We start from the raw sequence: 22,469 nt of genomic DNA, 5'->3' as shown, positions 1-22,469 counted from the left end.
CCCTTGTCCTACAATGCCTCTCCTTGTCCTACTGGACCACGTAAGCAAGGCAGAGACAATACTTTGGTCATATCTGAAGGATACCACTAGGATGACATAATGAAGCCACATATACCAGTAAGTTCTCCTGTACCAAACAAACCAGCCGGGAAAGAGAGCAGCTCTGCAACACCTTCTGGAGCTGAACAGCATTCCCCAGGCAAATCACTGTGTTCTTGCGTAGAGTTCGAGTTTCAAGACCACAAATAGACTCCATCTGTAGTGTATCTACCGGTAACACCGTATGTTATGTTTAAGACTGGTCACAATCTGTTTTTAGATTGTTTACACATTTTTGGATTAAATGTAAAAAAAGGTAGATGTTATAGAGTTCTTATACAAATACAGGGACTCTATGGTAATATACTCTATGGTAATATTGCGTTGCTTGTACTTCCTGTTTCCTGCTCTGTGTTTGCTGTTCCTGTTATAAAATTCAATATGACTCCTCAAACAGCTTGTAGTGTCTTAATTTCTATACTGTAAAGTGCTGTGTAAACTGTTGATGTTATATAAATCCTGTATAATAATAATACATGAAACAGCCGTGTTCACACTATGAGACGTTCCTTCAGCTGCAGTTCCTCTGAGCTCCACAAGGTGGTGATCTCACCTCTACCCAGTAAAAAAAATCTCTATGGAATATAGACAGGAAGTGATGTCAGATACATAGGATATTCCATTTGGAAGGACTTAGAGAGGAGACATTGTTGGATCTGGTGGCAGAGGAGGTAATATGTAGATTAACCCCTTCAGGGGGATCAGTTGATTAACCACTTGAACACTGGGCACTTAAACATTATAATTTTAATAATAATTTAATAATTTTGAATGACAATTACTCAGTCATGCAACACTGGACCTATATGAAATTTTTGTCCTTTTTTTCACACAAATAGAGCTTTCTTTTGATGGTATTTAATCACTGCTCGGTTTTTTATTTTTTGTGCTATAAAAGAAAAAATACAGAAGATTCTGTAAAAAAAAGAATTTTTCTTTGTTTCTGTTATAAAATTTAGCAGATTAGTAATTTTTTCTTCATAAATTTTGGCTAAAATTTATACCACTACATATCTTTGGTAAAAATAAGTACAAATTGGTGGATATTATTTGGTCTTTGTGAAAGTTATAGAGTCCACAAGCTATGGTGCCAATATCTGAAAATTGATCACACCTGAAGTACTGACGGCCTATTTCAATTCTTGAGACCCTAACATGCTAGAAAAGTACAAATACCCCCCAAATGACCCCTTTTTGGAAAGAAGACATTCCAAGGTATTTAGTAAGAGGCATGATGCGTTTTATGAAGTTGTCAGTTTTTCCCACAATTCTTAGAAAAATCAAGATTTTTTTTACTTTTTTTTTTTTTTTTCACAAAATTGTCATATTGTCAGTTTATTTCTCACACACAGCATATGCATACCACAAATTACACCCCAAAACACATTCTGCTATTACTCCCGAGTATGGCGATACCACATGTGTGAGATTTTTACACAACGTGGCCACATACAGAGGCCCAACATGCAGGTAGCGCCATCAGGTGTTCTGGAGCACCCAGGACAATTCTGACATTTCTCTCCTACATGTAAAAATCATCATTTATTTGCTAGAAAATTACATAGAATCCCAAAACATTATATATGTTTTTTTAGCAAACACCGTGGAGAATACAATAGTGGTCATTGCAACTTTTTATCTCGCACGGTATTTGCGCAGTAATTTTTTGAATGCTTTTTTTTTGGAAAAAAAACTGTTTTGTGCTTAAAAAAAAAAAAAAACACAGTAAAGTTAGCCCAATTTTTGCATAATGTGAAAGATGAAGTTACGCTGAGTAAATAGATACCTAACATGTCACTCTTCAAAATTGCACCCGCTCATGGAATGGCGCCAAACGTCACTACTTAAAAATCCCCATAGGCGACGATTTAATTTTTTTTTACTGGTTATATGTTTTGAGTTACAGAGGAGGTCTAGGGCTAGAATTATTGCTCTCGCTCTAACGTTCGCAGCGATACCTCACATGTGTGGTTTGAACACCGTTTTCATATGTGGTCGGGACTTGCGTATGCGTTCGCTTCTGCATGCGAGCACATGGGGACAAGGGCGCTTTAAAAAAAAAAATTTTTTTTTATTGTTCATTTTACTTTATTTATTTTAGTTTGACATTTTTTCCCCAAAAATAATTTTTTTTTTATCACTTTTATTCCTATTACAAGGAATGTAAACATCCCTTGTAATAGGAATATGGCATGACAGGTCCTCTTTACAGTGAGATATAGGGTCAGTAAGACCCCACATCTCACCTCTAAGCTGGGAAGCCTGAAAAAAAAAAAAAGATTCTGGCTTTGATCGTATTGGCGAGTCGTTAGACGCACCGGAGGGCGGCAGGAGGGGGGGGGATTTGTATGGCTGGGTATTGCAGGGTATCACCGACTATGGCTGGGTATCACCGACTATGGCTGGGTATCTCCGAGTATGGCTGGGTATCTCAGAGTATTGCGTTGCAGAGCATTGCAGGATATTGGCGGATGTTGCGGAGCATTGCAGAGTGTTGCAGGGTATTGGCGGGTGTTGCAGAGCATTGCAGAGTGTTGCAGGGTATTGGCGGGTGTCGCAGAGCATTGCAGAGTGTTGCAGGGTATTGGCAGCATTGCAGAGTGTTGCAGGGTATTGGCGGGTGTTGCAGAGCATTGCAGGGTATTGGCAGGTGTTGCAGAGCATTGCAGAGTGGTGCAGGGTATTGGCGGGTGTTGCAGACCATTGCAGAGTGTTGCAGGGTATTGGCGGGTGTTGCAGAGCATTGCAGAGTGTTGCAGGGTATTGACGGGTGTTGCAGAGTATTGACGGGTGTTGCAGAGTGTTGCAGAGTATTGACGGGTGTTGCAGGGTATTGGCGGGTATTGCAGAGTGTTGCAGGGTATTGGCGGGTGTTGCAGAGCGTTGCAGAGTGTTGCAGGATATTGGCGGATGTTGCAGAGCATTGCAGAGTGTTGCATGGTATTGGCGGGTGTTGCAGAGCATTGCAGAGTGTTGCAGAGTGTTGCAGGGTATTGGCGGGTGTTGCAGAGCATTGCAGAGTGTTGCAGGGTATTGGCGGGTGTTGCAGAGCATTGCAGAGTGTTGCAGGGTATTGGCGGTGTTGCAGAGCATTGCAGAGTGTTGCAGGGTATTGGCGGGTGTTGCAGAGCATTACAGAGTGTTGCAGGGTATTGGCGGGTGTTGCAGAGCATTGCAGAGTGTTGCAGAGTATTGACGGGTATTGCAGAGTGTTGCAGGGTATTGGCGGGTATTGCAGAGTGTTGCGGGTGTTGCAGGGTATTGGCGGGTGTTGCAGAGTGTTGCAGGGTATTGGAGAGTGTTGCAGGGTATTGGAAAGTGTTGCAGGGTATTGGAGAGTGTTGCAGGGTGTTGAAGAGCATTGCAGGGTGTTGCAGGGTGTTGCAGAGTGTTGCAGGGTATTGGCGGGTGTTGCAGAGCATTGCAGAGTGTTGCAGGGTATTGGCGGGTGTCGCAGAGCATTGCAGAGTGTTGCAGGGTATTGGCAGCATTGCAGAGTGTTGCAGGGTATTGGCGGGTGTTGCAGAGCATTGCAGGGTATTGGCAGGTGTTGCAGAGCATTGCAGAGTGGTGCAGGGTATTGGCGGGTGTTGCAGACCATTGCAGAGTGTTGCAGGGTATTGGCGGGTGTTGCAGAGCATTGCAGAGTGTTGCAGGGTATTGACGGGTGTTGCAGAGTATTGACGGGTGTTGCAGAGTGTTGCAGAGTATTGACGGGTGTTGCAGGGTATTGGCGGGTATTGCAGAGTGTTGCAGGGTATTGGCGGGTGTTGCAGAGCGTTGCAGAGTGTTGCAGGGTATTGCAGAGTGTTGCAGGATATTGGCGGGTGTTGCAGAGCGTTGCAGAGTGTTGCAGGGTATTGCAGAGTGTTGCAGGATATTGGCGGATGTTGCAGAGCATTGCAGAGTGTTGCATGGTATTGGCGGGTGTTGCAGAGTGTTGCAGAGTGTTGCAGGGTATTGGCGGGTGTTGCAGAGTGTTGCAGGGTATTGGCGGGTGTTGCAGAGCATTGCAGAGTGTTGCAGGGTATTGGCGGTGTTGCAGAGCATTGCAGAGTGTTGCAGGGTATTGGCGGGTGTTGCAGAGCATTACAGAGTGTTGCAGGGTATTGGCGGGTGTTGCCGGGTATTGGCGGGTGTTGCAGGGTATTGGCGGGTGTTGCAGGGTATTGGCGGGTGTTGCAGGGTATTGGCGGGTGTTGCAGGGTATTGGCGGGTGTTGCAGAGCATTGCAGAGTATTGACGGGTATTGCAGAGTGTTGCAGGGTATTGGCGGGTATTGCAGAGTGTTGCAGGGTATTGGCGGGTGTTGCAGAGTGTTGCAGGGTATTGGCGGGTGTTGCAGAGTGTTGCAGGGTATTGGAGAGTGTTGCAGGGTATTGGAGAGCGTTGCAGGGTGTTGCAGAGTGTTGCAGGGTATTGGCGGGTATTGCAGAGTGTTGCAGGGTATTGGCGGGTATTGCAGAGTGTTGCAGGGTATTGGCGGGTGTTGCAGAGCGTTGCAGGGTATTGGAGAGTGTTGCAGGGTGTTGAAGAGCATTGCAGGGTGTTGCAGAGCATTGAAGGGTGTTGCAGGGTGTTGCAGGGTGTTGCAGGGTGTTGCAGGGTATTGGCAGGGAATTGAGGGGTTAAATTTCGGTGAGCAGCGATGTGGGTACTGCAGATGCAGACCACAGCGCTGCTGACACCGATCTCTTCCCCCTCCGCTGTACCGATCGGTACAGAGAGGGGGAGGGAGGAACCGGCGTCATAAGATGACGTCGGTTTGTTTACAAGTGATCACTCCGTCATTTGACGGAGCGATCACGTGGTAAATGCCCACGAAGCTCTCGAGTGCGCGCCCCAGGGGGCGCGCGAGAGCGGAATTCTGTGAGAACGTCATATGACGGCTTCCCAGAGTTAAACAACCGCCCTATAGCCGTCATTCGGCTATGGGCCGGTTGTTAAGTGATTTTCTGTGTAGTGCCCCCGGCTTCATCTCTTGGATGCGCTCGTCTGTTGCTTGTCCTGGCAATGAACACCTGGGAACAATGGTTCAATGATTTGGTTTTCACAGGAGCCTCATATAGAGGACCCCCCATCCAAATAAGTCTTTATGTCCTATGACATCACACTGACAATGGAAGCCTGAAAGGTGAGGTGAGGAGGATTCTGGGAATATTATTTGATTTTACTATTTGTGTTCAGATCTAGAGTTTTCGTCCTGTGAAGTCTGGAGATCATATGACCATCACATTGCCTCCACCTCCCTCCCTGATAGAATAGAGAAATACAAAGAAGATTCTAGAAGTCACCAGAGAGATGATGGAGGAGAGGTGAGGAGGATTCTGGGAATTCTGGGACATTATCCAGTAACAGACAAGGGATGTGTCTGGATGGTGACTGTATCATTGTGTGTGTCAGGTTCCTATAAGGTGTCAGGATGTCACTGTCTATTTCTCCATGGAGGAGTGGGAGTATTTAGAAGGACACAAGGATCTCTACAAGGACGTCATGATGGACAATCAGCCGCCCCTCACATCACCGGGTAAGAGGAGACTTTATTGTAAAGGAGAGAGCAGTACGGAGGCTCCACCTAGATCCCCCATCATCTGATAAACACATAGAGACAATGTATTCAGTCAGTGTGTGTGTTTCCTACAGATGGATCCAGTAATGGGAACCCACCAGAGAGATGTCCCCGTCCTCTGTATTCCCGGGATTCCACACAGGAAGGTCACACCATCCCCCACCATCATCAGGTAGATGCGGAACAATCACTGATAGTATCATTAGGATCTGTACATTATCTGCATTGTTACCATTGATGTCATTTGTATTATATATTCAGAGTGGAAACCTGAGAGATTCTAAAGCTGAGGATAAAGAAGAGATAAAAGAGGAGGATGATGAGGATGGGGTGATGGAGGAGTCAGAGTCTCTAAAAGAACACAAAGATCTGTACCAGGACACCATGGTGGAGTCATCCAGCTACAGAAACCCACCAGAGAGATGTCCCCGTCCTCTGTATTCCCGGGATTCCACACAGGAAGATCACACCATCCCTCACTGTTACAAGGTTGGTGGGATGGATCATCTAGAACATGGGCTTCTAGAGATGATGTGTGGATTTTTTTTTTTTTGAAAACTGACAATTTTATTAATTGCAAAAAGAAAAACGAGAGGGGAACAGAAACGAGAGGGGATCAACAAAAAGAGGGGAAAAAAGAATAAAAAAGAGAACAAAGCATTTCCAATAAAGAGCACAGGATGATGCATAGTACAATAATAATCACAACATCAGATTGTCAGTTAATCCAGCATCCCGACTAGGGGTAAGAGTAGGTGGCGGTTCGTAAAGTTTATGACCCCTGAGATCATAGTGAGCTACTATAGAGTAAAAGGGCCGCAATAGCGGATCTCCTGTGACAGGTCACTTCAACCAATAGCAATAGGAGCATTAGAGAAGGGAAAAGCTAAGTCAGGAAGAGGGGAGAAAGAATAGAGATAGGGTGTAAGAGGGTTAAGGCAGCCTCCCGCCCCCAGAGCCCAGGGCTGTCCCAAAAAACAGCCACCTCAGGCAGCATTAGGCCCATGAGAAGAGAACCATGCATCAGTAGGCTGGGGGAGTCTCCAATAGGACCCAAGGCTCCCAGATTCCATCATGTTTATCAAGGGTGTCATTCAGGGAGGCTGTCAGGTATTCCATTCTCTTAACATCTCTGATCCTGGTGTGCAGTTCAGATAAGATGGGGGGGGGGGTCCGTCTGTTTCCATTTTAGGGCCACCAGGCAGCGGGCTGCGGTTAATACATGCGACAATAGTTTCTGTGACATTTTAGTGAAGGAGACGGGTGGTAGACCTAACAGATACATTTTGGGATCTAAGGGCACCTCAGCGCCGAAGATAGATTGGTGCAATCCTTGCTCCAATCAGCCAGTATGGGTAAAGTAAGGGGCACATCCAGTAGATATGGAATAGCGTTCCCCTATCTTTATGGCAACGCCAGCAACGGGAGTCAGTCAGTGGGTATATGGAGTGGAGCAGGTCCGGGGTCTGATACCAATGGAATAAGATCTTGTATTGGTTCTCCTTGTAGGGCGTGCAGATGGAGCTTCTGGAAGCCTGCGACCAGATACGCTGCCACGTGCTTAGAGGTATAGTTTCACCCAGGGCCTGCTCCCACTTGCCCATATAGGCATGTCTTGGCCCGTCCGGTGAGGGGGACGCAATCAGAAGCTGGTAGGTGCAGGAGATCATACCCTTTGGGGAAGAGCCCTCCAAACATATTTTTTCAAATTCAGTTAAAGGGGAAAAACAAAGGTTGGCCACAAACGATTGGGCATAGTGCCGTAGTTGCAGATAACTGAAGAAGGCCTGTTTGGGTAAATTAAAGGTGTTTTGTAGGTCCTGGAAGGATTTCAAAAATCTAGTTCTGGGGTCTATCAGGTGGCCATAGTGGAAAAGGTCTCTGTCCATCCAAAAGTGGGACATCTGCGAGGTCAGGCTGTCCAGGATATTTGGCGTGAACAGGAATGAGGTCACCGGTGAGGAGGTAGTAGTAAGCGGATACGACAGTTTCGCACGCCGCCAAAGCGTGCGCAGCAGCGCCATGGGGCCCAGGAGGTGCGCCCCCCATGTGTTATATCCGAGCTCCAAAGCATGGAGTTCAGATGAATGGGGGCTAACCACAGTTTCTCAATCTGCGTCCAGCGATTAAAAGCGTGGAGAGTACACCAGGAGGCCACAGGACGCAACTGGGCAGCCAAGTTGAAGGCTGGCCGCAGGCCAGCCTGTATTTGTAGGAGGAGCCTGAGAGGGCTATTTAAACCTCCTCCTCTGTCAGGGCCAGTGTCGGTAGGTTTTCTGGGTGGTAGCATGTCGTTTCAGAGCTGCGGTCGGCCGCGGCCATGGTCCCCCCCCCCCCCCATCACTGGCTTATGGAGGCCACCCTGCCGCCCCTCCCCCTTTATTTTATTTTTCAGCCCATGTTCCAGCATGGAGGGGGGTGGCAAGCTGTCGGCAGTGGCTTCTCCCAGCGTTCAGGCATGGGGGCGGGGACAGTCCATCTCTCCCGCTCTAAATCTTCCCCACAGCTTCGTGGGGGCAGCCTGCAGCCCTCCTCTCCCCTTCAGGCACCGAGCGCCCGCTGTTCTCCTCGTGGGGGGGGGGGTGATCGGCTGCGCTGGCTCCCCCCCATATGCAGTGCACCTGACCGATTCTCCTGGTGGGGGGGAGGGGGAGGTAATCGGCCGTGCCCTCCCCTCACTTATGCTGTACACCCGCCGATTCGGCCGTCCTTCGCCTACACTCTCCCCTCCCTCAGCTCTCCAGCGGGCAGTCCGCTCGGTATTCCTGCCGGGGGGAGGGGGGTGGGCAGTCGTCCTCCTCCTTGCGATCCCCCCTCGGCTCCGGGTGGCCAGTGTGCAGCCGCCTGGCGCTCATGGGGGGGGGGGGGGGGGTTCGTCTGCCTCCTTGCACCTGCCTTGAGCTGCCTACAATGGTATGGTTTTTTTTTTTGTTTTTGTTTTTTAACTCTTTTCTGCTTGACTTGTCTATTCATACCAGATGTGTTGGGACAACTTTGAGTGGCTATTCCAATACTTTTGCAAGACAAGGAGAAATGCCTGGTCTCTTATATGCCGCTTCACACCACCTGATTGGCTAACTCACATTGATTGACGCTGTCAGTCATTTAAGATAGATGTCCAGAGCACCCCACCCTGATATATTCAACAGCACCACACCATTAGATGGGTGCTCGCCGATTCTCCTGGCGCGGGGGAGGGGGAGGTATTCGGCCACGCCGGCTCCCCCTCCCCCCTCACATTTGCAGGGTACCTGCCGATTCTCCTGGGGGGGAGGGGGAGGTAGTCGCCGCCGTCGGCTCCCCCTCCCCCCTCGCATAAGCCTTTTTCGTCCGGCCATCTACAACTATCATATCATTGGAAACTGTGAGGCCGCGTACACACGGGCGGACTGTTCGCCCAACTTTGTCCGCTCGTGTGTGGGCTTCAGCGGACAGTTTCAGCGGACTGTTTGACGAACAAAGTCTTACGGAATTTCCGTAAAACTGTTCGCTGAAACTTTGTTTCAGCGGACAGTCCGCCCTTGTGTGTGGCAGTCCGCTGTACTTTCGAAATGAGCAGACTGTTCTCGCCCGGAGAAAAGTCTGCCCATTTCGAGCACGTCTCCAGGTAGGCGGGGCCCGCGAAGGAGACGTCGCGGGCCCCGCCGCCTGGTATGGACTTAAAGGGGAACCTCAACGCAGAAAAAAATCGGTGTGGGGGTCCCCCCAAAGTCCACAGCAGACCCTTGTCTGAGCACGCTACCCGGCCGGTCAGGAAAGGGGGGCGAGCGAGCGCGCCCCCCCTCCTGAGCCGTACCAGGCCGCGTGCCCTCAACATGGGGGGTGCCTTGGGGAAGGGGGGGCCGCACGGCCCCCCCACCCCAAAGCACCTTGTCCCCATGTTGATGAGGACAAGGGCCTCTTCCCGACAACCCTGGCCGTTGGTTGTCGGGGTCTGCGGGCGGGGGGCTTATCGGAATCCGGGAGCCCCCTTTAATAAGGGGGCCTCCGGATACCGGCCCCCCACCCTATGTGAATGAGTATGGGGTACAATGTACCCCTACCCATTCACCTGTAAAATAAAAGTACCCAAAAAAAAACACAACACACCAGATAAAATATTTTATTGCACAGCTCCGGGGGTCTTCCGTCTTCGGGGGTCTTCTCGCCGGACTCCTCCGCTATCTTCTTGTAGCTCTTTTGCTAGCGGAGGAGTCCGGCTTTCTTCCTCGCCACGGCCTCTTCTTCCGACTTCAGGGGTCTTGTCCCCCTCTTCGGTTCTTCTGCCGGGCCACCGCGCCTTCTTATAGCTCTTTTAGAGGCGGTGGCCCGGTCTTCTATCGCCGCTGTCGCCGTCGTCGCCGCCTTCCGTTCTTCTTCTTCTTCTTCTTCTTCTTCTTCTTCTTCTTCTTCTCCAGGAGATGTTGACACGACGCTGTCTCCGGCCGGAATGCCAGAGCCGCGCTGCGCGGCCACTTATATAGTGACAATGGGGCGGTGTCACATGGTATATGTCACATGGGGACTATAACATCGTAAGGGGGCGGGGTTACCATGTGACACTGCCCCATTGTCACTATATAAGTGGCCGCGCAGCGCGGCTCTGGCATTCCGGCCGGAGACAGCGTCGTGTCAACATCTCCTGGAGAAGAAGAAGAAGAAGAAGAACGGAAGGCGGCGGCGATAGAAGACCGGGCCACCGCCTCTAAAAGAGCTATAAGAAGGCGCGGTGGCCCGGCAGAAGAACCGAAGAGGGGGACAAGACCCCCGAAGTCGGGAGAAGAGGCCGGCGGCGGGGAGGAAGAAAGCCGGACTCCTCCGCTAGCAAAAGAGCTACTAGAAGATAGCGGAGGAGTCCGGCGAGAAGACCCCCGAAGACGGAAGACCCCCGGAGCTGTGCAATAAAATATTTTATCTCGTGTGTTGTGTTTTTTTTGGGGTACTTTTATTTTACAGGTGAATGGGTAGGGGTACATTGTACCCCATACTCATTCACATAGGGTGGGGGGCCGGTATCCGGGGGCCCCCTTATTAAAGGGGGCTCCCGGATTCCGATAAGCCCCCCGCCCGCAGACCCCGACAACCAACAGCCAGGGTTGTCGGGAAGAGGCCCTTGTCCTCATCAACATGGGGACAAGGTGCTTTGGGGTGGGGGGGCCGCGCGGCCCCCCTTCCCCAAGGCACCCCCCATGTTGAGGGCACGCGGCCTGGTACGGCTCAGGAGGGGGGGCGCGCTCGCTCGCCCCCCTTTCCTGGCCGGCCGGGTAGCGTGCTCGGACAAGGGTCTGTTGTGGACTTTGGGGGGACCCCCACGCCGATTTTTTTTCGGCGTTGGGGTTCCCCTTTAAGTCCATTCCAGGCGGCGGAGCCCGCGACGTCTCTGTCGCGGGCCCCGCCTACCTTGACACGCGCTCGAAATGAGCGGACTGTTCCCTCGTGTGTGGGCGAGTCCGTTCATTTCAAAAGTTGCGCGGACTTAGTACGACGAACTTAGTTTGCCGTATTAGTCCGCTCAAAAAGTGCCGTGTGTGGGCAAGTTCGTTCATTCAAAAGTTTGAGCGGACTGTTTGACAAACTTAGTTTCGGCAGACAGTCCGCCCGTGTGTACGCCGCCTGAGTGTGCCAGTTGGGATTTCCTGTTCAATATAGATTGTGAGTCTTCACATACTGGCTAAAATACCAATATTTAACAAGAGGTAAGTCGATAATATGACTTGTAGTAATGTACAGCATTGCATTTCATTCCATCTTCCGGGTCTATTCTTATTGAAGTCCTGTGTATGTGGGGGCAATAAAAAAAAAAAAAAAAAAAATGCAAGCAGTACATCTCTGCAAACATACACTTCCCCCATGTTTTATCCCGTAACCTCTTGCCGACGGCATACAACGTGTGTGCGACAGCAAGAAAGTTGTCTTTAACGCCCAGCCGCCACATACACTGTATTTCCAAAAGTGTTGGGACGCCTGCCTTTACATGCAAATGAACTTTAATGACGTCTTGATCCATGGGATTCGGTGTTGAGTTGGCCCGCCCTTTGCGGCTATGACGGCTTCGACTCTTCTGGGGGGGCCGTCCGCGGGGGCTGGGGGTGTGTCTGTGGAAGTGTTTGGCCATTTTTCCGGAGGTGCATTTGTGAGGTCAGGCATTGACGTTGCACAAGACTCTTGTCCAATCTCGAGATTCTGGTTCTAAATCATACCATAGGTGTTTTATCAGGTTGAGGTCAGGACTCTGTACAGGCCCCCCCCTTCCTGAGCTCCATGTGGTGGGCCTCCTGAGCTCCACGTGATGGGTCTCTCCCCCCCTGAGCTCCACGTGGTGGGCCTCCTGAGCTCCACGTGGTGGGTCCCCCCCTCCTGTGCTCCACGTGACGAGTCTCTCCCCCCCTCCTGAGCTCCACGTGGCGGGTCTCTCCCCCCCTCCTGAGCTCCACGTGGCGGGTCTCTCCCCCCCTCCTGAGCTCCACGTGGCGGGTCTCTCCCCCCTCCTGAGCTCCACGTGGCGGGTCTCTCCCCCCTCCTGAGCTCCACGTGGCGGGTCTCTCCCCCCTCCTGAGCTCCATGTGGCGGGTCTCTCCCCCCTCCTGAGCTCCACCTGGTGGGCCTTCTGAGCTTCACATGGTGGGCCTTCCCCCCGCCTGTGCTCCTTGTAGTGGGGTTCCCCCCCCACCCGCCTGAGCTCCACGTGGCGGCTCTCCCTACCAGCCTGAGCTCCACGTGGCGGGTCTCCCTACCCACCTGAGCTCCACATGGCGGGTCTCCCCACCCGCCTGAGCTCCATGTGGTGGGTTCCCCCCTCCCCCCGCCTGAGCTCCACGTGACATTTCTGTCACAGCGCTCAGTCTAGCATTTCTGTCACGGCGTTTCTGTCATGGCGTTCTGAACCAGGTTTTTTGTCTTTGCATTTCTGGCTCTGCATTCAGTCTCGGCGTGTTTTCAGGCTCTGCATTTCTGGCCAGGATTCTGCTGTTGCGTCGCTGTCTCAGTTTTTCTGTTATAGCATTTCTGGCCCAGGATTTCTGCCATTTCATTTATGCCTCAGCGTTTCAGTCTTGGTTGTTGCTGTCATTGCGTTTTGCGTTCTGTCACTACGTTTCTGCATCAGCATTAAGTTTCAGCATTTTCTGTCATGGTTTTTCTTCATGGCAAGTTGCGTTTTCTGTCTCAGCGTTTTCTGTCTCAGCGTTTTCTGTCTTTGTGTTGCTGCCAGCATGCCTGTCATGGTATTTCTGACTTGGTGTTCAGTCTCAGAGTTTCTCAGAAGGGCGTTGTTCACTCATGGCATACTCCGGTAGTCGTTTGTCCTTGTTGATTGTCATGTCTCATCGTGTCTGTGTCATGTTTGTACCTGGGTCAGGTAGCTAGGGCTCACACGTCAGGATCTGTCACGTCTATAGATCCATACGGGCTGAGGTTTCGTTTATTAATTGATTGTTGTCCACAATCTTCTCGCCCGTATACCATACGTCATACGTTGCATGTTCATTCATCACATCTACACAACTACCCACCATTGCCCGTGGGTACACTAGCCCTGAGTTTTCAGTTAATTACCTGTCTCTGCTGCAGGGTACTCGGGCTCACTTACCATTTACATGTGGGTGGGGGTCCGTCCGTCAGGTTCTGTTACGCGCAGTGGTCTTGACTTTTCTGCTCATATTTCATTCTTAGTTAGGCAGGGGGGTATTTTTGTTCTCATGTCTGGTTGTCTGTCATTCTCTAGTTTGTGTTTCAGGTTGCGGCCGTCTTGGCATCCAAACCGATTTCATCCATGCTTGCTATCACGTCCTTGAGCCCGGCCGTTGTTGGGGCTAGTTGATTGGTGCTGATGTCTTGTCACCACTGGGCTTACCCTTTGGGTCAGAAGCAGTCGTAAAATTTTCCTTCAGTTGATGTCCTGTTGTGTTGAGGCCCTGGTTACTGCCCAGGGATGTATAGTCTCTCTCAGGGTGTTTGTTAAGCCACATTCCCGTGACGGTCCTTGGAGGGTAGGTTGGGCTGATGTCATAATGGTTTGGATTCCACTCTTGGCTCTGTTCTTGTTTGAACTTATTGCCTGGAGTTCCACTTAGGGACATCAGTCCAGTCGTCTTTGCCAATCCCCAGCTTGTTCCAAGTAGGGGGGGTTTGGGTATGTCTGTATCAGGCCATGGGGACTATTTCCCCGGTTTGGCCCTTCTTGGTTCAGGATGCTGTCCCAGCTGTCGGGTTCAGGCTGTAGCATGACCCGATCGTATCTGGTGGGACCTGGGTCCTGCGTCCGGTATGGTTTCTCCAAGTTGGCAGTATTATTATTAGTATTACTCCGTCACATCCATCAGGTTTCCAGCTTTTTACACTCCTGCTAGTGGTCTTTTTGCCACTCACCCTCTTGGGGGGGGGGGGGATATGTCTCTGGGCTATTTCACTGGTGTTCATTGGGGTATTTCACGATCTTTTGCAGGGGTTTCCTCGGGTCAGGCCTTGTTCCATTCCCCTCTCGTATCCTCTCATTTCACAAGCAGTTCATTCTCGGGTCTGGGTGTTACGGGCATCCGGCTCAATTCAATCTTTCAGGGGATGTTCAGTTGGGTTTAGGGTAGTGTCACAGGTTCGACAGGTTCCTTCTCATCGCCAAGTCAGGAGTCGGTGTGTTCTTTTGCCATTGCGAACGCTTTCCGGTTACTTGCTGGATACGTACTGCTGCCGTCCGGGAGCACACCTTTATCCATGATGGTTCTTTACCTTCCCTTCTTCACCTAAATTTTGTGTCTTTTTGCCCTCTTCTCAGGCATACTGACCAGCTAGGCCAGGGCACACCTCAGGCCTTGGTTCTTAGGAGTATCGCATTTCCCGCTTGAAGACTCTGACTACAAGTTGAAGGCTGGCCGCAGGCCAGCCTGTATTTGTAGGAGGAGCCTGAGAGGGCTATTTAAACCTCCTCCTCTGTCAGGGCCAGTGTCGGTAGGTTTTCTGGGTTCCCTCCCACCCGTTCCCCAGTTTCATACATTCTCATAGTATTTTGTTCTTATTCTTACATTCAGGGTATGCCCTCTTCTCAGGCATACTGACCAGCTAGGCCAGGGCACACCTCAGGCCTTGGTTCTTAGGAGTATCACATTTCCCGCTTGAAGACTCTGATACGCCCTGGATACGGGGGGCGTACAGAACCGATTTGCTGATCCGGTGTCTCTTATAGTTCCAGAAAAAATTTAGAAGGTCACCCTGGAGTTTTTTAAAAAACAAGGCAGGGACAGGGATGGGCAAAGTCTCAAAAAAATACAGAAGTTTGGGTAAAATGGTCATTTTTAGTGTTGCAAGACGACCAAGCAGCGACAGCCTCAGAGATCTCCACTTGGTTAAGGATGCTTTGATAGATACAAGCAGTTGGGGAAAGTTGGCTGCATAGAGAGAGTCGTAGGAAGGTGTTAGGTGGACCCCCAGGTATTTTAGAGAAGACGTCCTCCACGCATAATTAAATGATTGTGATAATACCGATATAGTTTGGGGGGGGGTATTAAGGGGGAGGGCTTCCGTTTTTAGAGCTATTGATTTTGTACCCCGAAAGAGCACTATATCTATCCAGTTCGAGATGTAAGTTCGGGAGAGAGATATGGGGCTGCGTAAGAGTCAGGAGAACGTCATCAGCGAATAGAGAGATCTTGAAATCGCGAATACGGACCGGAAATCCCATGGATGTTCGGGTTTTGTCTGATGTGGGCCGCTAGGGGTTCAATACACAGAGCATAGAGGGGGGAGAGCGGGCAGCCTTGCCGGGTCCCGTTAGAGATCCGGAAGGCAGGTGAGGTGGCAAATTGGGTGCGTACACTGGCCGAGGGGGATGAGTACAGGTGCATAATGGCTCTGAGGAAGGGGCCCTCGATGCCCACCCGTCGGAGTGTTGCGAACAAGAAAGGCCAACTCAGCCTATCAAAGGCCTATTCCGCATCTAAACTGAGCAGTAAAGCCTGCATCTTGGCCTTGTTCGCAACATCCACTAGATCGATGACCCTCCTTGTGTTGTCCCCAGCTTGGCGAAGGGGAACAAAGCCCACTTGATCTCTGTGAATGAGGGACGGCAGAAGAGTATTTAATCTGCCAGCTAGCGTTTTTGTAAATATCTTGAGATCAGTATTGAGGAGTGCTATTGGTCTGTAATTAGACGGGAGGGTGTGGTCTTTGCCGACCTTAGGAATGAGCGTAAGATAGGAGGCCTGCATGTCCCTTGGGACAGGCATGGATGAGAGGAACAAGTTGAACAGGGTTGTCATATGGGGCAATAAATGTGGGAGAAAAGTCTTATAGTACCGGTACGGAAGGCTGTACAGGCCCGGAGCTTTGTCTTTGGGTAGAGATTTTACCACGTCCCCGATCTCCTCTTCCGTGATTGGGGAGTTAAGGGTCTCAAGAGCCGCAGGGGAGAGGACAGGGAGGTCACAGTCCCTCAGGTAGGAGTTGATATCTCGGGACAAGTCAGATGAGGGAGGGGTATGTGGGACATTCGGGTCATTGTAGAGAACGGAGTAATAGTCATGAAATATTTGGGCGATGCTGGCGGGATGGGACTGGAGAACGCCTTTGGGGTCTTTAAGGAGGGCAGGCGACGAAGTCGCCACTCGTTCGCGAAGTTGTCGGGCTAAGAGTGTGTGCGGCTTGTTGGCCTTGTCATAGTATGTTTGCCGAAGGAGGGCCTTCTCTACCTTACCCACGTCTATGTCCTTCAGCCCAGCCCGAACACTGATAAGCTCCCTAAGAGTGGCCAGGGATGGGGAGGTGAGCAGCCTCGCTTCCAGACTTGGAAGTCTATCCAGGAGTGCTCTACGGGCGGCATTGGCGTTTCTCTTTAAGGCAGAGGAGAGGGATATGCACTGGCCCCGAAGGACTGCCTTGTGGGCCTCCCAGAGAGAGGAAGTGGAAACCCCCCGAGGAGCCATTCTCAGCAAAATATAATTCCAATGTTCGCTCCAGTTCCACTCTGGTCGGGCCATATTTAAGTAAGAAGTCATTCAAGCGCCAGTTACATGTACGAAAAGTGCCTGGGGAGAGTGCAAGGGAGAGTTTGATGGGAGCATGGTCCGACCATGATATGGCTTGAATGTGTGAGTCCGTACAGGCCCTCAAGGTTGGGGCATTAACAAAGAAATAGTCCAGTTGTGAGTGGGATTTATGGGGATGGGAATAGAAGGTGAATTGTTTCGCTGATGGGTACCTGGTGCGCCAGGTGTCAAACAGGGCGTGTTTCCTGGTCAGCTGGTGAAAAAGGGTAGAGTTTCTAGCAGTAGTCTGAGGTGGTTTTCGGCCTCCCAGGGAGTGTTTGTCTATACCGGGGGAGTAAGCCAGGTTGAAGTCCCCTCCAAGGGATTGCACCCGGAAAGGGGCGCCCTGTTTAAAGAGAATGGCCACCCCGCTCGCTTGCGAGGATTGGAGGCCATGTATATTTGCGGGTAAGACTTGAGGGCAAAAGCCATGGTGCCCGTCTTGGACAGATGCGTCTCTTGAATAAAAATAATATCAGCTGCAGAGCGCTTAAACTCTCGCAGTGCCAGGCTCCGTTTAATATTGGAATTTAGGCCCTTCACATTAAGTGATAGTATGTCAATCATGGTGGGTGCGTTGCAGGGGGAGGAGGTAGCTTACCTGACAGACTCAGGGAGATCCAAGTGCTCGCAGGGGCCACTGAATGTACCCTCGGCACAAGCAGAAGTCGAGGAGCTGCGGTCTCGGAATTGGAACCTGAGCCCCAGAGGCAGGAGGCGTCCACTTGGGTGGGGATGAAAAGAGTAAGAAGAGGAAAGGAGGGAGGAGAGAAAGAAAGGAGGCACAAAAATAAAAACATTAAAATACTAATAATACCAGCACAATATAACCCACCTAAAAAAGGCGGCGGGTTGGGGATCTCCGGAGGGCCCCCCCCAACAGGAGGGGCAAAAAAGTCCCCAAGAAAGAGACCAGAGCGGGGAACTGTCCGGAGAGCCCCCGGGGGGGAGGAAGGTAGACTCAGGGCGGAGGTGATCCGCTCCAAGGCCTGCCTGCATTACAAGCCTATCTGTAAAAACAACACAAAGAAAAGGATAGAAACCTGCACATATCATATGGGGAGTCTGTATCCAGAGCCAGGGCTGGGCCCAGAAAGAGCAAGAGACAAAAAACTGAAAAACCTGTAGGGAGAAAAACAACAAAAGAAAAATCCAGCATAAATTGAAACCAACCGGTGAGACCGTTAACCCAAGGGGGGGGGGGGGGGGGAACAAAGGGAGGGGGAGAGTGGGAGAGAAAAAAGGGGGAGAGGTGGGGTAAGGGAGAGGGGGAGAAAAGAGGAGTGGGGGAGGGTAGGCAGGGGAGGGGGGTAGGGGGAGTGGAGGAAAAAAGGGGGTGAGGGAGGGAAAGCAGCCAGCAACAGAGGGGTGACCAAGAGGCACCCCTGCCACCAGTCCCATGCTAAATATAGTCCATAGCGGGTTGTCTTCTCAGGAAAGTCTCATCAGCAAAGTCCAAGCTGTAGGGTGGAGGGAGGGCAGTAAACACTGGCAAAGGGGCCATGAAACAAAGTGCATGAACTGGGCCCAAAATAAACAAGGTGACTCATACAGAGGGGGTTCCCGGAAGTGCAGGAAGTCATCTCTGGGGGGTCAACGGAGGGAGAGTGCCCGCTGGGGGGGCCCCTCGGGCGTCTTCTCCCCGGCACTTGGATCCAGGGTTCCGGACGAGGAGGGGGGGCCGGCAGGGGATCCCATCCTGGGGTAGGTGGAACTGGGATATCCAGGGCTTTGCAGAAGGACTGGAGGTCTTCAGGGTATCGCAATGATCGTCCGTCCCGCTTTGCAGTAAGGCTAAAGGGGAAGCCCCAGTGATACCTGAAATCGCGTTCTCTCAGGGAGGTAAGGAGCGGTTGCAGGGATCGTCGCTGCTGGAGGGTTAGCCAGGACAAGTCCGGGAAAAGTTGCAGAGGGGCTCCATCAAAGTCAGTGGTGCGCATGTTGCGGGCTTTCCTCATAATATCCTCCTTGAGAGTGTAGTTGTGGACCCTGCAGATCACATCCCTTGGTCTGGTCCCAGGGCCGTGAGGGTGAAGGGCCCGATAGGCACGATCCAGTTTAACTTTAAAATGTTCCGGGCGGCCCAGAATATTATTAAAGATAGCTTGCAGGGTCACGGGGAGGTCCTCATCCTGGGTGGCTTCCGGGAGGCCTCGGATCCTGATATTGTTTCGCCTGCCCGGTTATCAAGGTCTTCAAGGTGGCGTTGGAAGTCCCTGAGGGTGGCGGCCTGTGCGGTCAGGCGTTCGTGTATTTGCGAGATTTCGGTCTTGGTATCATCCACCTCCTCTTCCAAGGATGTGACTTTAGCGGATAGGTGGTGGAGGTCAGTGCGGAGGATACTAATCTCGGATCTGCAGGTCTCGTGGACTTCTTGGATAAGCATACGGAAGTCCTGTTTCGTCGACATGCAGCGAACATAATCTCGCCAAGATGAGCACGCCTCGGGTTCAGGATCAGAGTCCAGTACAGCCTGAGGGTCGGAATCCCGGATGGGAGCCGGGCGGATGTTTGGGAGGGGGCGGCCAGCCTGGGGCGCACGGGAGGGGGTGCCAGCTGGATGCATGGCTCTCTTGGAGGTACCCTGAGCTCCTGTGGGTGAGAGAGAGGTCTCCAGAGGCTCTGGGGGCTGTGGAGCCAAGGGATGGACCAGGGCCTGTGAGTAGGCTCTCCTGGAGGGGGAAGGAGGGGGGAGGCCTGTCCCTCCCAGCCAGAGATCTCTGTGGTAGAGAGGAGGGATCTCAATCAGGGATGGATGAGTCCCAGGAGGGAGAGGGGGAGGACGGCTTATCCCCAGGTGTCTGGAGGGGTGACAGGGAGTCCATCGGGGGGGGGGAACGGCTGTGACAAGCTCCCCACCCCACATCCATCAACGGTGGCAGAGAATCCATCCGGGGGGGAGAGTGAGGCATGTCCCGCAGTAGGATCCCCCTGTGGGGCGTACCTGTGGCCCGAAGCATCCCGCGGTGGTGGAGAGGAGACGGTCGCCGGGCGGTCCCGTGGTGGCGATGGTGATGTCGGTGCCATATTGGCCGCGTGGGAGCCTGCCGGTGGTTCGGAGTTAAAATACTCCGTTATGAGCGGCGGCGGAGCGGAGGAGACCCTGATGGAGTGTCCCCGGGATCCCGCCGTCTTATCCTTGCGGGATTTGCCCATAATGAGAGGCAGGAGCAGTGTCGATCCGCGATGTGCAGGCAGGCCTTGCGGGAGCTTTAGAGAGACACGTACGCTCCGGAGGCCATCCAAGTCACGCCCCCCCCCCCCCCCCCCCCCCCCCGATGTGTGGATTTTTTATGTGATGTCACAATAATAAATCCTATTGTTTATGGATGATATTCACTTTCATTTCCTTGATTTAGAGTGGAGATCCAATCGATATAAAATTTGAGGTTAAAGCAGAAGAAGAAGAAGAAGAAGAAAGGTATGTGAGGGATGATCAGCAGTCTATGGAGGAGGATGGAATAACGGGGACATTTATAGAGCAGGTCACTCCTACAGAGATCAGCACAGGTGGGTCATTAACACTAAATACATTCCTCCACCCATACTGCTCACTGATTGGTCCAGAGTAGGGCAAGGACTGGGTGATAATCTTCCTTCTCTCTGCTGCAGACACAATGTATGGATCTAGACTGCATTTATGGAAATTCTGGGGTTCAGCTGACAGCAAAAGGTTGATTTTCACCATAAATGTTGCTCTACCTAGGCACATGCTTTGGGTCTTCTACCTCATGCCCAGGTCTAGCATGATCTCTGACAGAACAATCCTCCCACGGTTACTTGCTCTGTTGTCTGCTGGCTGTGCCGGGTGGAGGGATATGTCAGTATAGTCTCAGACACAAGTTACTGAGTGCAGTCTCAGGAGATGGGAGGCAGCGGTGTGGGACCTCTGCAACTTGTCTCATGTAAACATTTAATCTTCTACTGATTACTGAATACCAATATTATGAGTCCTGACCCTTACACTGTATCATTTATATTGTACATTACATACTCCTGACCCCTGCACTATATACTCTATGGTGTACATTACATCATTCTGATACTATATCGTCCTATCTGTTGTATCTTATACAATATGTTGTACATTACATACTCCTGACTACTGCTGTCTCCCCTCTACCCACTGCTATATATACACATAATATAGATTCTCTTTTGTTACACCCATTTCATACCAGCTGGACATTTTATATCTGATGGTCTGATTGGAACACAGCAGGAACCAATCAGCTCATGTCTAGTAATAATCTTTTTATTTCTATTTTAGTAGATGGACGGGAGATGAGGAAAACCTCAGAGGATTGTCTCACTTTGTCTCCAGACTGTAAAGTAGAAGATGAGGACATCACACAGTATAGTCCAGGAGAAAACCCGACTACCTCAAATGTCCATCCGGCACCACACAGTGTAGATGGACCATCGTATTCCTCTTATCCTGAGGAACCTCAGACTGTGAGGGACGGGGCCGTCCTTCCAACAGAGAAGAGCTTTTCCTGTACTGAGTGCGGGAAGTGTTTCCGTTTTAAATCCAAGTTTAATGAGCATAAAAGATCTCACACAGGAGAGAAGCCGTATTCCTGTCCTGAGTGCGGGAAAGGTTTTTCACAGAAGTCTGATCTTTCCATACATCAGAGATCTCACACAGGAGAGAAGCCGTATTCCTGTCATGAGTGTGGGAAATGTTTTTCAATGAAGTCCAATCTTTACACACATCAGAGATCTCACACGGGGGAGAAGCCGTTTTCCTGTCCTGAGTGTGGGAAATGTTTTTCACAGAAGTCCCATCTTTACAAACATCAGAGATCTCACACAGGGGAGAAGCCGTTTTCCTGTCCTGAGTGCGGGAAATGTTTTTCACAGAAGTCCAGTCTTTCCACACATCAGAGATCTCACACAGGGGAGAAGCCGTTTTCCTGTCCTGAGTGCGGGAAAGGTTTTTCACAGAAATCTGATCTTTCCATACATCAGAGATCTCACACAGGAGAGAAGCCATATTCCTGTCATGAGTGTGGGAAATGTTTTTCAATGAAGTCCAATCTTTACACACATCAGAGAACTCACACGGGGGAGAAGCCGTTTTCCTGTCTCGAGTGCGGAAAATGTTTTTCACAGAAGTCCCATCTTTACAAACATCAGAGATCTCACACAGGGGAGAAGCCGTATTCCTGTTCTGAGTGTGGGAAATGTTTTTCACAGAAGTCCTATCTTTACAGACATCAGAGATCTCACACGGGGGAGAAGCCGTATTTCTGCCCTGAGTGCGGGAAATGTTTTTCAGTGAAATCCACTCTTGACACACATCAGAGATCTCACACAGGAGAGAAGCCGTATTCCTGTCCTGAGTGTGGGAAATGTTTTTCAGTAAAGTCCAATCTTTCCACACATCAGAGATCTCACAGGGGGGAGAAGCCGTATTCCTGTCCTGAGTGAGGGAATTGTTCCTCACTGAAGTCCTGTCTTCCTGAACATCAGGGATCCCACACAACCCTCGAGGTGTATTAGTGCCTTGAGTACATATATCTATATACACACACACACATCCTTTTACAATTAAAGTATTTGAATAAATAGTGATTTTTGCAGTGTCTGGTGTGGATCCAGGTGACTTTTCCTTCAAGTTTTGCACAACTTGTACATGAAATTGTAATGTTTATGCAGAATCACTGTGACCCTTAACCCCTTTCTCCTGATGCATGCTGGGGGTGGGGGGGGGCTGTACCAGGAAGTCATGCACTGTGTGTGTGTGGGACTGGAAGCAGCAGCATGTTACTTAGAGGGCGTTCTGTTGTATATGACTCCTCCAT

The 22,469-nt window shown here is 50.9% G+C and overlaps 2 protein-coding genes across 2 annotated transcripts in view; one reads left to right on the top strand and one right to left on the bottom strand.

Annotated features, from left to right (window-relative positions):
* Positions 1-22,469, bottom strand: part of LOC143986875 (uncharacterized) — a 209,484-nt gene that overhangs the window by 128,563 nt on the left and 58,452 nt on the right.
* Positions 713-22,250, top strand: LOC143989642 (uncharacterized). The gene is made up of 7 exons (XM_077489897.1): positions 713-770; positions 5,287-5,414; positions 5,503-5,626; positions 5,743-5,840; positions 5,930-6,157; positions 20,022-20,172; positions 20,933-22,250. Exons 3-7 carry the CDS (start codon positions 5,542-5,544, stop codon positions 22,093-22,095), a joined length of 1,725 nt encoding a protein of 574 aa, XP_077346023.1. The 5' UTR covers positions 713-770; positions 5,287-5,414; positions 5,503-5,541; the 3' UTR covers positions 22,096-22,250.

This window comes from Lithobates pipiens, unplaced genomic scaffold (assembly GCF_037356315.1).
Source record: "Lithobates pipiens isolate NorthernLeopardFrog02 unplaced genomic scaffold, aLitPip1_a1.2 Scaffold_18, whole genome shotgun sequence".
Classification (NCBI taxonomy): Eukaryota; Metazoa; Chordata; class Amphibia; order Anura; family Ranidae; genus Lithobates; species Lithobates pipiens.
The sequence above is the reverse complement of the archived record's forward strand: the minus strand, read 5'-3'. Positions and strand labels throughout refer to the sequence as shown.

Coding starts and splice junctions, on each gene's coding strand:
- LOC143989642 (XM_077489897.1), top strand. CDS start 5,542: ATGGAGGAGTGGGAGTATTTAGAAGGACACAAGGATCTCTACAAGGAC. Junction 5,627..5,742: donor GCCGCCCCTCACATCACCGG/GTAAGAGGAGAC, acceptor TGTTTCCTACAG/ATGGATCCAGTAATGGGAAC. Junction 5,841..5,929: donor CCATCCCCCACCATCATCAG/GTAGATGCGGAA, acceptor TTATATATTCAG/AGTGGAAACCTGAGAGATTC.